The sequence below is a fragment of the Agelaius tricolor genome, unplaced genomic scaffold, assembly GCF_023055355.1.
Source record: "Agelaius tricolor isolate 1412-34295 unplaced genomic scaffold, bAgeTri1.0.p SCAF_15, whole genome shotgun sequence".
NCBI lineage: Eukaryota > Metazoa > Chordata > Aves > Passeriformes > Icteridae > Agelaius > Agelaius tricolor.
Window position 1 is genome coordinate 14,820,266 of NW_027269275.1, and position 12,491 is coordinate 14,832,756.

At 60.0% G+C, this 12,491-nt stretch overlaps 1 protein-coding gene across 5 annotated transcripts in view; it reads right to left on the reverse strand.

Moving 5' to 3' along the window:
• RIPOR1 (RHO family interacting cell polarization regulator 1) overlaps positions 1–12,491 on the reverse strand; it is a 30,819-nt gene that overhangs the window by 2,414 nt on the left and 15,914 nt on the right. For 4 of the 5 annotated variants that reach the window (XM_071440619.1, XM_071440614.1, XM_071440615.1 and 1 more), the window contains exons 2-19: positions 9,012–9,138; positions 7,159–7,308; positions 6,770–6,848; positions 6,438–6,461; positions 5,916–5,969; positions 5,682–5,834; positions 5,530–5,593; positions 5,404–5,447; positions 5,066–5,191; positions 4,627–4,775; positions 4,313–4,442; positions 2,410–3,222; positions 1,977–2,116; positions 1,493–1,667; positions 1,203–1,338; positions 872–1,033; positions 576–734; positions 36–232 (exon numbers count right to left, since the gene is read on the reverse strand). In XM_071440619.1, coding sequence (XP_071296720.1) covers positions 36–232; positions 576–734; positions 872–1,033; positions 1,203–1,338; positions 1,493–1,667; positions 1,977–2,116; positions 2,410–3,222; positions 4,313–4,442; positions 4,627–4,775; positions 5,066–5,191; positions 5,404–5,447; positions 5,530–5,593; positions 5,682–5,834; positions 5,916–5,969; positions 6,438–6,461; positions 6,770–6,848; positions 7,159–7,308; positions 9,012–9,112 — 2,856 coding nt within the window. In that variant the 5' untranslated portion in view covers positions 9,113–9,138. Of the gene's footprint in view, positions 1–35; positions 233–575; positions 735–871; positions 1,034–1,202; positions 1,339–1,492; positions 1,668–1,976; positions 2,117–2,409; positions 3,223–4,312; positions 4,443–4,626; positions 4,776–5,065; positions 5,192–5,403; positions 5,448–5,529; positions 5,594–5,681; positions 5,835–5,915; positions 5,970–6,437; positions 6,462–6,769; positions 6,849–7,158; positions 7,309–9,011; positions 9,139–9,380; positions 9,385–12,491 lie in introns of those variants that run through there. The other variant, XM_071440618.1, reaches the window with a different exon arrangement.

A 12,491-nucleotide genomic window follows, 5' to 3' on the forward strand; every position in this document is an offset into this window, starting at 1 on the left:
CAGCCCACGTCATCCCTGGCTTGCCCAGCACGTACCCGTTGGCGGAAGCGGGGGTTTTCTGCCAGGCTGCGGAGCTGGGCTGACACGGCGCTCACCACCTTGCTGTTGCCCTCCACGAGGAGCAGGCTCAGAGCCTTCAGTCCCTCCTTCTTCAGGCGGCCCTCGGGCATGCGCTTCAGGGCACGCAGCACCACGTCCTGGTCGTCCGAGTTGAGGTTCTGTGCCAGCAGTGCTGCAGGAAGCCATCCAAGGTGTGGGGAGTCACACAGAACTACCCCCACACCCCGCCACCCATCCCCGGGCACCTTGGATCCATGCTGGCAGAGTGGGCCCCACACAAGGTGCCAATGCATGGAATTGCTCCCCAAGACACTGGGGGACCTACAGCAAGGATATCAAAAGGCATCATGGTCCTGGGCTGCACTCTAGATCAGACTGACTTGCCCACCCCAAGGATGGCTGAGCCTCTTGGTGTTGCCCCAGAATGGTCATGGAACTGCTGCAGGGTGATCAATCACTATGGTGATACTCTAGCACCCCATCCCAGGACTTAAGGAGAGCGGGAGGACACCCACCTTCCTCTGCCAGCTCCGTCATGTAGGTGTCAAGCACCAGGGCACCGAGTGACTCAAAGTGGCTCCAGTACTGGAAGATGGTGATCTGCTCACTCTGAGCACTGCCGGGCCGCCGGGGCAGCCGCCGGTTCAGCACGTCCTCCACCAGTTTCACACACACTGTGGGAAAGAATCAGGATCACAATGTGCAGCAGCCATGGTCACTCCTCTGTGGAGCTCCTGGCACCCATATCCTCCCACTCATGATCACTGAGCGAGGCTGGCAACTCCCCAAACACCCCTGGGCACCCACTCACCAGTATCAGCCAAACCAGAGTGCTGCTCACTGATGGCAGCTGCATACTGGGCACTGAGCACCTGCAGGAACCGCTCCACAGGGCAGGTGTAGATGTTGGGCACTTCCACACAGAGGTCCCAAAGGGGCAGCACGCCCTCCTTCCGTGTTGAGAACTGCACCACTGTGGGGACAGGCACTGTCAGACCTCCCCGAGGCCATGGCAGCAGGCAGGTGACTCCTGCGCTCTGTCTGGCATGGTCCATCGCTGCCCAGCCATGCCCACAAGAGGACACAGGCTTCACACAGCCTCCAGGATGGCACAGAGGGTCCCCTCAGCTGTGTTTCTTTACCATCAGCAGCCGAGGTGGCTGCTCCTGCGCGCTCCTCTGTCAGCTGGCACACGATCTCCAGCACCTGGGACTCCCGCAGCAGCCTGTCCAGGGCATACATCTCCTGGCACCGCAGGGGACCGAAGGTGCCCAGCTTCTGCAAGGCACAGCCAAACCAGGGACTTCAGGGACAGAGCTCACTGCCCACATCACAGCCTCCAGGCTGCAGCAAGACCCCGTTCAAGGGGATACATACAGCCATAACCCACCACAGGGTGTCCCCTGCTGCCATATCCCACCCTGGTCCTCACCAGCAGCAGACGGTTGCAATTGTTGAGGTGAAGCACCAGAGCCTTATCCAGGAACTCATTGCCAGTGCTCATGGGGTCAGTGCTGGCCTCAGAACCACTGCACATTCCGGTGTCATCTGCCCCCATCTCGCCAGCGCTGGGGGCTCTGGTGCTGCGCAGGGGTCTGCCAGCCCTCCTGCAAGCCAGGGAGAGATCAAGGCAGTGGATCAGCACAGGACACCTGGACCTGGCCCTTCCTCACCCACAGGGCAGAGGACAAGTCCCAAGGGCACAAGGACTGCTTCCAGCCCACCCCTTATGGAAAGCTACAGGGTGACATTATGCTACCAGAAGGACCAGGTACTGCTGGTTCTTGACCTAGACCTTCCCTAAGCTGTGATGAACAGATCTAAATATGGTTAGGCACCCTTGAACATCCCCCATTCCAACTTCCCCAATGCCATCTCCTGCCCTGTGCCCCATGCCATGAGCCCCACTCATGCACCTCTCATCTTGGAGAGGCTCCTCCTCAGAGCCTTCTGAGTCCTCCATGTCCGAGGTGTTGAGGAAGCTGAAGCTCTCCAGTGCATGCTCCACTGTCAGGCTGATGCTGGAGGCCCGGCTGAGGAAGATGCCTTGCTTCTGCTGTGGAGGAAGGCATGGTGGAGTTGGATCCTAGCTCACCAGCCAAGACAGCCCTGCCACCCGCATTACCGGGCTATGCCATCATGGATGGCCCCATCCCCATCACCCAGGGGAACTGCCAGCAGGGTTGGCCCCATCCCTATCAGCCCTGGGCACTGCCAGCAGGGATGGTATTGTCTCCATTGCCTCTGAGCACTCCCACCATGGCTGGCCCTGTCCCCATCATCTCCAGGCACTGCCAGCCAGGATGACCCTGCCACCCTCACCCCGTGACACCCCTGGGAGCCCCTCACCAGCAGCATCTCCTCCAGACGTTTGAGCTCCCGTTCGAGAGGCTGCAGCTCTGGGAACTGTCCCCGATAGTCATCCAGAGCTGAGCCCAGGAGGCCAATTGCCTCCTCCAGACCTGAATCCACCATCTTCCCCCGTGGCACCTCAGGGATGCTAGTGGGCAGTGGTGGGGTTGGGATGGGCCTCTCTTCTGCCGAGGCTTGTGCCAGTGCTGTGGGGATCCCGGTGCCATAGTCACTCTGTGCTGGCGCCTGGCTCTGCACTGGCTCTGCGCTGCCAGCCTCCTCCTCACAGGAGGTGGCCCATGCCACGGAGGCACGAGGCTTGGCCTCAGTGGCCCTGTCCTGCCCTGCCACAGCAGCTGCCACTGCAGCACCAGGCAGAGGGTGTGCATCTTGCTTGCCCATCCCTGCATCCTCCGTGCTGGGCGCAGGCTCCCAAGGGCTCTCCACAGTCTTGACCTCCATTGTGGCATCCACACTGGCCTCGCTGATGTGGCTCAGAGTCCGGGAGTAGGGCACATGCCCATTGGCCACTGTGTCCTTCTTACGGCTGCTCGACTCCTCTGGTTGGCTCCCAGCAGAGGGGACGCTGCTGCCACTGGCCCCAAGCACGGCATCAGCCTCCTCTGGTTGCTGGGAGAAGGAGATCTCGATGGCAGGGGCGGAGGCCTGCACCTCAGGCTGCACGATGGGCTTGTGTGTGGCATGGCGGGCACTGCTGGACAGCTGGGGGCTGGAGGAGTCATCTGAGGACTCCGAGGAGATGGACCAGGCTGTGCCGTTCTCCAGCTCCTCTTGGCGTCGCAGCATATTCTGGAGAGGGGGAGAATGGTGTCAGCTGAGACCCTGCTCCTGCTGCCCCATCTCCTCCAGCTGTCTGTGCATCAAGCAGGGGCAGGATCGATCTGAGCTGGAGGGCACTGAGGCTGCCATGGCTCTGCTGACACAGCAGGATGGTCAGCAAACACCTGGCAGCTTCCAGCTCTGGATCCCACCCAGTGCCAGCAGGCAATCCAGCTCCCCATGAACAGCCCCATATGTCCTGGAGCCTTGGGGCGCCGGCATTCCCTCAGCACAGTGGGATGCAACATGTGGAGCCAAGGACACCAACCACCATGGCTGCAAGGACAGCAACAGCTCCAGCACCAGCTGTGGTTCAGTGACCACCATTTTGTGGTTCACCATCACTGAACTGATGCCAAGCTAATTCCACGTTAATCACACCAGCACCATGACAGCATCACACCAGTGCCACACCAGCACTGTCACACCATTACCATTTCACCAGCACCATCACCAGTACCACACCAATGCCACCAGCACAGGGACATGGAGAAGCTGTCTACTCACTAGAGCCCAACTCTTGCACAGGGGTGAACCCAGGCTCCCCTAGCTTGGGGACCAGCTCTGTAGGACCAGCCAGACCCAGCCTGGCAGAATCAGGCCTTTGGGCATCAGCGAGGGATAGTGAGTAGGAGACAAGGACCGGCTACAGCTACAGCGGGATGGCCACAGCGCTGGGCTAAGCTACTGGCCTGCTCCAGCCCTGCACTTACGCGGCCCTGCTGCGGCCATCTCCCGAGCTCGGCCGAGGAGACATCGCCGCAGGAGCAGCTCTGAGACAGCTTCTCGAAGAGTGTCTCCCGAAAGATGTCCAGCAAGGACCAACCACGCTTGTCAGCTGCCCGCTCTGGGCTCTTGGGCAGAGAGAAGAGGAGCTGTGAACGTGGGAGGGAAGAGCAGGTGCCGGTACTGGGGAGTCCTGGTGGGATGGCTGGAGAGGAAGGAGCTGCCTACCCATCCCTGAGCTGTGCCACCCTCTCAGACGTTGCCTAGGCACATCCCTGTGTGGACCCCTCCACTGGCCATGTCTCCTGAGCAGCCCTGCCTGGTGCACACTTACATAGAATGCCTGTTCCCGCAGGGACGGCGTGTCAGGCGGACTCTGGTTGTAGGTAGAGAACCTCTTGTTCACTGTGGAAGCCTTGTTGACAGTGCTGGCTGCCGAGGGCTGGTCGTCCTTGTCGAAGGGGCTGGGGAGGACAGCAGGAAGGTGAGGGGTATGTCCCAAGACACCAGGACCCCCTCCAAACCAGCTCTGGTTTTCTATAATTACAGCTCGGTTTTGGGATGGGAGACAGACTGGGGTGGGTCATCTCTTGCTGGGCATCCCCTGCACTGCCATCTGCCACCAGCAATGCCTGCTGAGGTACTCACTTCCAGGTCACCTCCAGGCTGAGTTTGAGGGTGCCCAGGTCGTTGATATCCACAGCCACTACCTGGGGCAGAGCTGCAAAGAGGTCCTTGGTCTCACAGGACACATTGCCCACCACAACATGGTTGGCCAGGCTCTTTAGCTCTGTCACCTGGAGAAGGAGGAGAGGAAGGAGAGGAGGAAGTGAAACCATAGGCCAGTGAGGGCGATGTTTAGGTGAGGTGCTGGAAGTAAGCCCTAGGAAGTGGTGGAATCACCATCCCCGAAAATGTTCAAAAAACATGTGGATGTGGCACTTGAGGACACAGTTTAACGGTGGGATTGTGTTAACTAGGTTAACAGTTGGACTTGATGATCACAGAGGTCTTTTCTGACCTAAATGACTCTATGATGCAGGGGGATAGCCGGCCCACCCCATCCCTGTCCTTTTATGCACTATACCTTGATGGAGAGGAACTCAGTGACGAGGGGCAAGAAAACCATTTCCTCGCTGTCCCACACCTGCTTGCTGTTCACCTCAATGCGCCCTCGCAGCTTCCACCGCTGCCGTCCATACTTCATGAAGATCTGGGGATACAGAGGTATGGGTATGGGGGAGACATGACCCTAGAGTGATGGGTGCTCTCTGTATGTCCCTAGGCATGGCCATGGACTCATGCCACCCACCACCACCACTCTGCAACACGCCCTCCACGCCAGCACCCACCTACACCCCTCAGACACCCCAAGGACACCAGGGCAGAGGAAGAGCAGAACCCAACCCATATGGTCCCACCAACCTCATACTGGTCACCAGCACAAAGCCGGGCAAAGCCTGCCAATCCTGCAAGAGAAGGCAGAGGGGCGTCAGCAGGCAGCAGGCAGGCAGGCAGGCAGCGGGACAGGGATGGAGCAGGACAGGGTACCTTTCATCCGGATGTGGAACTCGCCCAGCTGGCTCTCCAGCTCATTCTCCAACAGACACATATTCTGGGAACAGACAGGTGGATGGACAGGACCTATGAGCAGCCAGCCATGGGCTCAGCACCCTGCCAGCCCAGCCAGCCAGCTGCCTCACCTCTGTGTACTCCTTGTAGCCCTTGCTGGCCTCGGCCAGGCTCTCGCGTGCCTCCCGGCTGCCCGGCGAGCCGGTGCTGTAAGCCTTGACCATGTTGTGGGCTCCATCACGGAGCCGCCGCTGGATGCAGTAAGCCTCATACAGCTCATCTATCTGCAAGGACAGGCCTGAGCTGCAGTGACAGGCACAGGGCTGGGAACAGCACAGCCACCCCAGTACTGCCCCAGGTCTCACCTTGCTGGCATGAAACTCCAGGCGACGCAGGAAGCGCTCGATTGACTTCACTTGCTGGAAAAGCAGAGGAGATGGTGTGAGCGGCAGCACAGGCCCTCCGTGGAGGAGCCACAGGTCACAATGTGGCCTCTGCAAGCCCTGCACTGAGGCTGGGGTCCTGCCTGGGAGCTGCAGGGTGGCAGCCAGTGGGAAGCACCCATGCTACAGCCTCCTCCAGACTCTCGTGCACCAGAAGGTCCTCCAGGAGCCAAGCCAGGCTCCAGGCTGCTTTTTTTCCCAGACTGTGAGTTAACCCATGCCCTGCACTCACTAACAACAGCTTCTGTTTGCCTGAAAGGGGTTACAAGATCATCTCTGCTTCATCCCCTTCCCACCTGGGCCACCCTGCCTGCAGAGCCCCAGACCCTCTCCTTCCCAGGGGACAAGGCAGCAGGGCAGTGCTAGCAGAGCGGGGCTGGCAGTAGCACATCCCAGGCACAAGGAAGGGGAATACAAGGGGAATGAGACACTGATCCCGCTTACCTTATCCAGATCGTAGAGAAAGCCCTGGAGGAAAGATGAGAGGGATAAGATGTAGCACAAAGCCAGCTCTGCCCACCCAAAGAAGACCCAGCACATGGCACCCACCACCCATAGCACGGCAGTGGGACATGCAGCACCCAGCCAGGGCTGGAGAGTGCATGACAGAGGGATGGGAGCCCCAACACCAGAGCCTGGGCTGGCCCCTACAACCCCACAGAAACAGGCTCAGCCCCAGGCACAGATGGACCATGAGTTGTCCCAGCTGTGCCCACAACCTCAGCTGTTTACCCAAAGCACCACTCCCCATAAGGCTCTTCCCAAGCAGCACTTACCAGGCGTGAATTCCTCTTGGACTCCCGGATCTGCGTGCTGAGCTTCTCCAGTTCCAGCTGGTGCACCTCCAGGTAGGCTCTGGGGGCAACCACACCATGGGGGTCAGGTTGGGATGCTGTGTCCAGGGCTCCTGTTCCCCACAGCCCACACCAGCCCAGCACACGTGTCAGCACATCCCCACTCTCTGTTTCAGCACACAGGTGTGGGAACCCATATATGCCTCTACATGGGATGTGGGACCCCACAATCTGGGACACCAAGGCAAAGTGCCCAAGAGACCTGGCATGTCCCTGCCTGGTAGGAGCAGAGAGCTGCCAACCCCAAGCCATATCACAAGCTGTCCCCATGCCCCTCAGGAGCTCTCAGCCTCCACCCACCCAGCACTTACGTCAGGCCCTTCTTGAGAGCTTCGTACACCTCGTCCAGGCGGTTGGGCTGAGGCACCTTGGGTGGTGGGGATTTGTGGGACATTGAGAACATCCTACTGACCCTGGAGCCAGTCTTGCGGGAGACAGTGGGGGTGAAAGGTGAGAGATTCCTGGGGAGAGAGGCTGGGATCAGCACACAGCACCAGGGTCCTTCTGGGTGCTCCAGCAAGCCAGGCACCCGTCTCTAGAAAAGGGTGATGTCTGGCATGAAGGCCAGGTCCACTGGGCCAGGTCCACCAGGTCCCTGGTGCCAGCTGGGGAAAGACAAGGCAAAGGAGGATGGCACCACCTGAAATGAAACTGAATTCCTGGAGGGTCCGTGAGGACACCTCCAGCCCTGGCTGCGCTCTAAAGGGGGCATGCTTGGCTCCATCCCAGCACCCGGATTGCCAGGGGCATAGAGGGTGAAATATGCCACCCTGTGCTTCCAGGGTCAGGCAAGGGTCCCAATCCATCATGGGAGCATCCTGGGGACCGGCAGCCCTGTCACCTCATCACCCAGCACAGCCACATGGGGCAGGGACATGATGCTGTGCCTCTCCAGATGTCACCAAACCTGCTGGATGGAGCTGCCTCCCCCAGCCGACCCGCAGGATGCCGACCCAGCGCTGGGACCTGAACACCACCCTTCCTGCCTTGTGCAATGGAGTCACTCCCCAACCCAGCAACGCCTCACTCAGACCTTCCCTTCCTCCTTCCCAAGCATCGTCGTGCCACCAGTGCCCAGGAGACACCGTGGGCTCCTCATTTCCCAGCCTGTACCTCCCATCCTGTGCTGCTCTTCACAGAAGTGACCAAAAGACTTCCCCGAATCATGGGTGGGGAAATTAATGTCTTGGCCTCTTCCCAAGAGATGGGTAAGCACCTAATTTCCACCATTCCTTCTCCTTCCCATCCTTCAAGGTCCCTGGAGGCATCTCCCAGCAGCATCTCCCTGGCAACCACTTGGTTGCAGGCATCTAAAAGTCCTCACTCTTCTCTGTCTCTAGGGGCCCCCTCTGGTACCCACAAATCACCAGCGATGTGCTGGTGACCTGGAAAATGTCACTTGGCCCAGCGGCTGGACAGGACTTGGGGACAGAGTTGAGCAGAGCGGGAGGTCAGAGCACAGGGAGGCTCTGCCTGCTACCCAAGAACTACCTGCAACACGGTAGCCAGGAGCTAGGGATGGTGCAGAGAGGGTTGGTGGGGAAGTGCAGCACATGGGGATGCTCAGCAGAGAGGAGGAGGAAGGGTATGAAGGGACCATAACATCACCAGTGGATGGAGAGGAAGGAGCAGGGAACAGTTGCTCCTCACACTGCAGCTGGTGGGCAGCTGGTAAAACCTTTCAAACGACAGGTTTGGGGTGACCCTGAGGAAACCCTGATTCACACCAGCGCTCAACCCTGAAACTGGCTGCCGCAGGATGGCAAGGCCATCAAGACACTTCAAAGCCACCCCAGCTCTACCTCACCCATTAAACATTATGAGGTGGTCACAGGGAAGGTCTTAGGAGCTGGTTGAAGAATGAGGTGAGCTACATCTGCCCTCTCTCTCATGCTCTTGTGGCAGCAGCCACAGGGCTGCAGGGTCCTCACCCCAGCTGGAGCACAGCCTGGCAGAAGATTGGGATGATGGGCTCTGTCTCCTACATGGCCTCAGTGTTCCCTGCAGCCATCTGTGCCAGAGTCCCTGGCTACCAGAAAGATCCCTGAGGGAGATGATGGGACAGCTGGATGGAAAAGAGCCTCAGGATGCACAGCAGGTCCCACACAGAGCCCCAGCCTGTCCCCATTCCCCGTGGCAGGCAGCATGAGCAGCCATCTCGTACCTGAAGGGCCGGTCGGCCGATGAGTTCACTCCGGCGAAGGACTGGCTCCTATTGATCTTGGTGACGAGGACTCGGCGCTGCGGGCGCACAGACAGTGACATCGTTGAGTGTGACCTGGAGGGCCGCCCTGGGGACAATGACACATCAGGGTCACCAGCAGCAGGGTGAGGACACACATGCAGGCAGGACTGCCACCAGCACTGAGAATAGCACCCACGGACCATGGGTTGGGAGACTTCCCGCTCTCTCAGTCCAAGAACCCTCCTGGTGGCACTGGGACACAGATCCCATGCTGTCCCCAGAGATATTGCCCTTGGTGAAGTGGGGCTCTGGGCACTGGGAGCTCTCAGTGGGCACACCCAGACACACATGTCCCAGGTTGGCCCTGTGGGAGTTACAGAAAGGGGCTGATGCCTGGTGCCTACCATGGCCCTTCCCAGATACATCCATGGCAAACTACACGGTGCCCAAGCCCAGACACCTCCTCCTGAACCCCACCTTCTCCTATGTCCGTTGTCACCCAGGCCACCCTGCTGCAGGGGCAGGAAAGACACAGGGCTGGACTCAGCTGCCCAGCCCTTCGCTGACTCCTCACTTGCTTCCGCTCACTCCAGCAACCAGGAGGGAAACCCAAGGACAACAAAGCACTTTGAAAAGTTCCCAGCTTTGCCAGGAGCTCTGTGTGGGGGAAGAAAAGGCCAAGCCATTCCCTGCCAGACCCTGGAAACTCTGTGCAGGCCACACGTGTCCAGCCCCAAGGCTGCTGCACCCTGTCCTCTGCTCCTGGCAGCAACAGCGTCAGGAACCTTGAAACCACTGCCATGAGCTGCCTGTCCCCACCACAGCTGATGCAGTTTATGCCAGCCAGGGAGAGAGCACTTTTCTGAGTCTCAGGGCCTGCACCTGGCTGCCAGTCTGCATCACAGGAACCATCCCTGTAGCCCTGGCCAGGGCTGGGCCTTGGGGAGAGCAGCCCAAAGGACAAAGCAAGAGCAGGGGAGAACAGGGCTCCTGCCCCTGCCACGCCCAGCACTGCCAGCTGTGCACAGGAAGGAGCCCAGCCCACAGGGCAGCCGCTGAGGAGCAGGATGCAGGATGCTCCACTTCATTCTGGCCACCACTGATGGCAGGTCAATCCCCCTGCTCCAGCCAGCCCTGAGCAGAGCTGTGGCAGCTGCTGGGGATGAGCCCACACGGTGCCCAGCATTCACACACCACCAGGGACAGACAGGCAGGACCCCAGGGACGCCAGCCAGCTTCCCTGGCTGACAGACTGAGCCAGAGCCACCTTCCTCCATCCTAAGGAGCTCACTTTGCCTTTCCAGAGCCACATCCCTCCAACCTAAGGAGCTCACTTTGCCTTTCCTCCTGTCTCCAGCATGGCCGACTGAACAGCGCAGGGACGCAGGCACTGCTGGGGCTTCCACCCCCACCCCATCCCATCCCCATCCCAACCCCACTCCTTCCCCATGGCCAGGAGCCCAGCTCAGCCTGGTCCCACATGGTTCACACCCACTCACTGTGTCCCTCACCACCCCGCACGCCAGGCTGTGGCCAGGGATTTGCAGCACCCAGGATGTGCCGGAGCCATTTGCAGTCAAAGCTAACCACTACCACCACTCACCTCTATCCCAGTGGAGCCAGGAGGCAGCAGGTCCATCTGGTTCCCCCTTGGGACTCGTGTCCCAGCCCACACCACGGAGCCACTCGGCGGGTCCCACGGACACAGCGTTATCTGGGTGCCAGTCCCTCCATTTTCCAGGACAACACTGTCCCAATTAAGCTCATTACCAAGAGCTGTAATCCCTGGCAGCCCGGCTGACCTGCAGGCCTGGGCAGATTACCCTCTGCAGGGATCTTTAATCTGCTCCCCACTGAGTGAGGAGGGCCTGTGGCACCCGTGCTACAGTGGCTCAGCCACCCACCACCCACAGGACAAGGCTCTCATGTGTGGGGCAGGTCACAGTTAAAGGTGAGGACAGTCCTGCCAACCCATCTTTCTCCAGCCCACATTGCCACTTTGGAGCACAGAGGGCCCTCTAAGGAGGGTTTCCCAGGCAGGAGCCCACACTGGGAAAGGATGCTGAGGTTGTCAGAGAGAAAGATGCTGAGAGCATCAAGGGAAGGAGGATGCAGGAGGGGGAGAAGGATGCTGGGCGTGCTGGAGAGGACTGTTGCCCCAGCACAACTCAGAGCAATCTGCAGCCACCTCCACAGGCACCTTGGAGGCTCCAGCAGACACTTGTGCCATTCTGGGTCCTGCTCCAAAGCACTGGAGGCTCCCTCGCTGGCACAGGGAGCAGTGGCTGCTGACAGGACCACATTCCTGCACTCCAGCCCTGGACCCGGCTCTCCCCCAAACATCCACCACGATGCACCATGGCACCCTGCATCCCCAGATCTGGCATCCTGCAACCAAGATGCTGTGCCAGGACACCAAGCCCCCTCAGGGAAGGGGGGACACCATACCCCTGCTCTGCAGGAGTGATGCTCCAGGAGCCCCAAGGATGCTCCAGGAGCCCCAAGGATGCTCCAGCCCAGCACCGGCAGCCAGCTGAAGGGCAGCACTCCCTGCATGAGGCAGGGCAGGCACGATGTGGGGTCTCTGTTCCTGGCACTCTTCGGCTTGGATCACAGAGGAGGAAAAATCCCCAGCATAGTGCATTCCTGACATTACCGAGATAAGAGGTACCTGGTACCAGCAGCACAGCCAGCCCCCACAGGGAGCAGAGCCTGGGGCATGCTTGGAAGGGACCATGGGCACCGTATCTCGCCCAGGATGGTGAGCCCCGTGCCAGGCTTGGCTGGCACCATCACAGCACCGGCACACTCATGTCCCTGCCATGGGCTAAAGCCCCAAGCACATCCTTTGTCTCTCCTGAGCAGAAAAGTTCCTGCCCCAAAGGTTCAGTCCCAGCAAGCCCCACCGCCCCCTGCCCTTAGTTAGGGCTCAGTGCTAACAAACCTGCCTCCCGACCAAGCTTTTCACCTTTTCCGTGCCACAGACTGCCTCCAGATCTCCCAGCGCAGGAAATGCAATCCTGGGAGTGTGTCCCTCTGTCCGTCCTTGGCCAGCACTGCCCGTGGGCAGCGGCCAGAAGGGCAGCGAGCAGCTGAACAAGCAGCACAGCACGGGCTGCTGGAGCCCACCCCGGGGCTCTCCAGCCCGGCTGCCGGCTCCTCTCTCGACGCCCGGTGCTCTGGAGATGATTGGGATCCCAAGAATGCTGGTCTGAGCAGCGGAGGGGGCAGTCCGACCGGCTGGGTTGGTCCCAGCTGGTTTCTGTTTCCGACACTCAGACACCAGCCTCAGGTCGCTCCGGCGGGTTTATCAACACTGCCCTGGTCGGAGACGCCCCAAACTGGCTCCCCCTGAGTCCCCAGCCCTGCAGCCCTGGGAACTGGGGGTGCTCTGACCAGCACTTCCAGGGATGTCACTCACAGAAGGCCACCAATGCCCAGGGTGGCCAACCCAGCAGC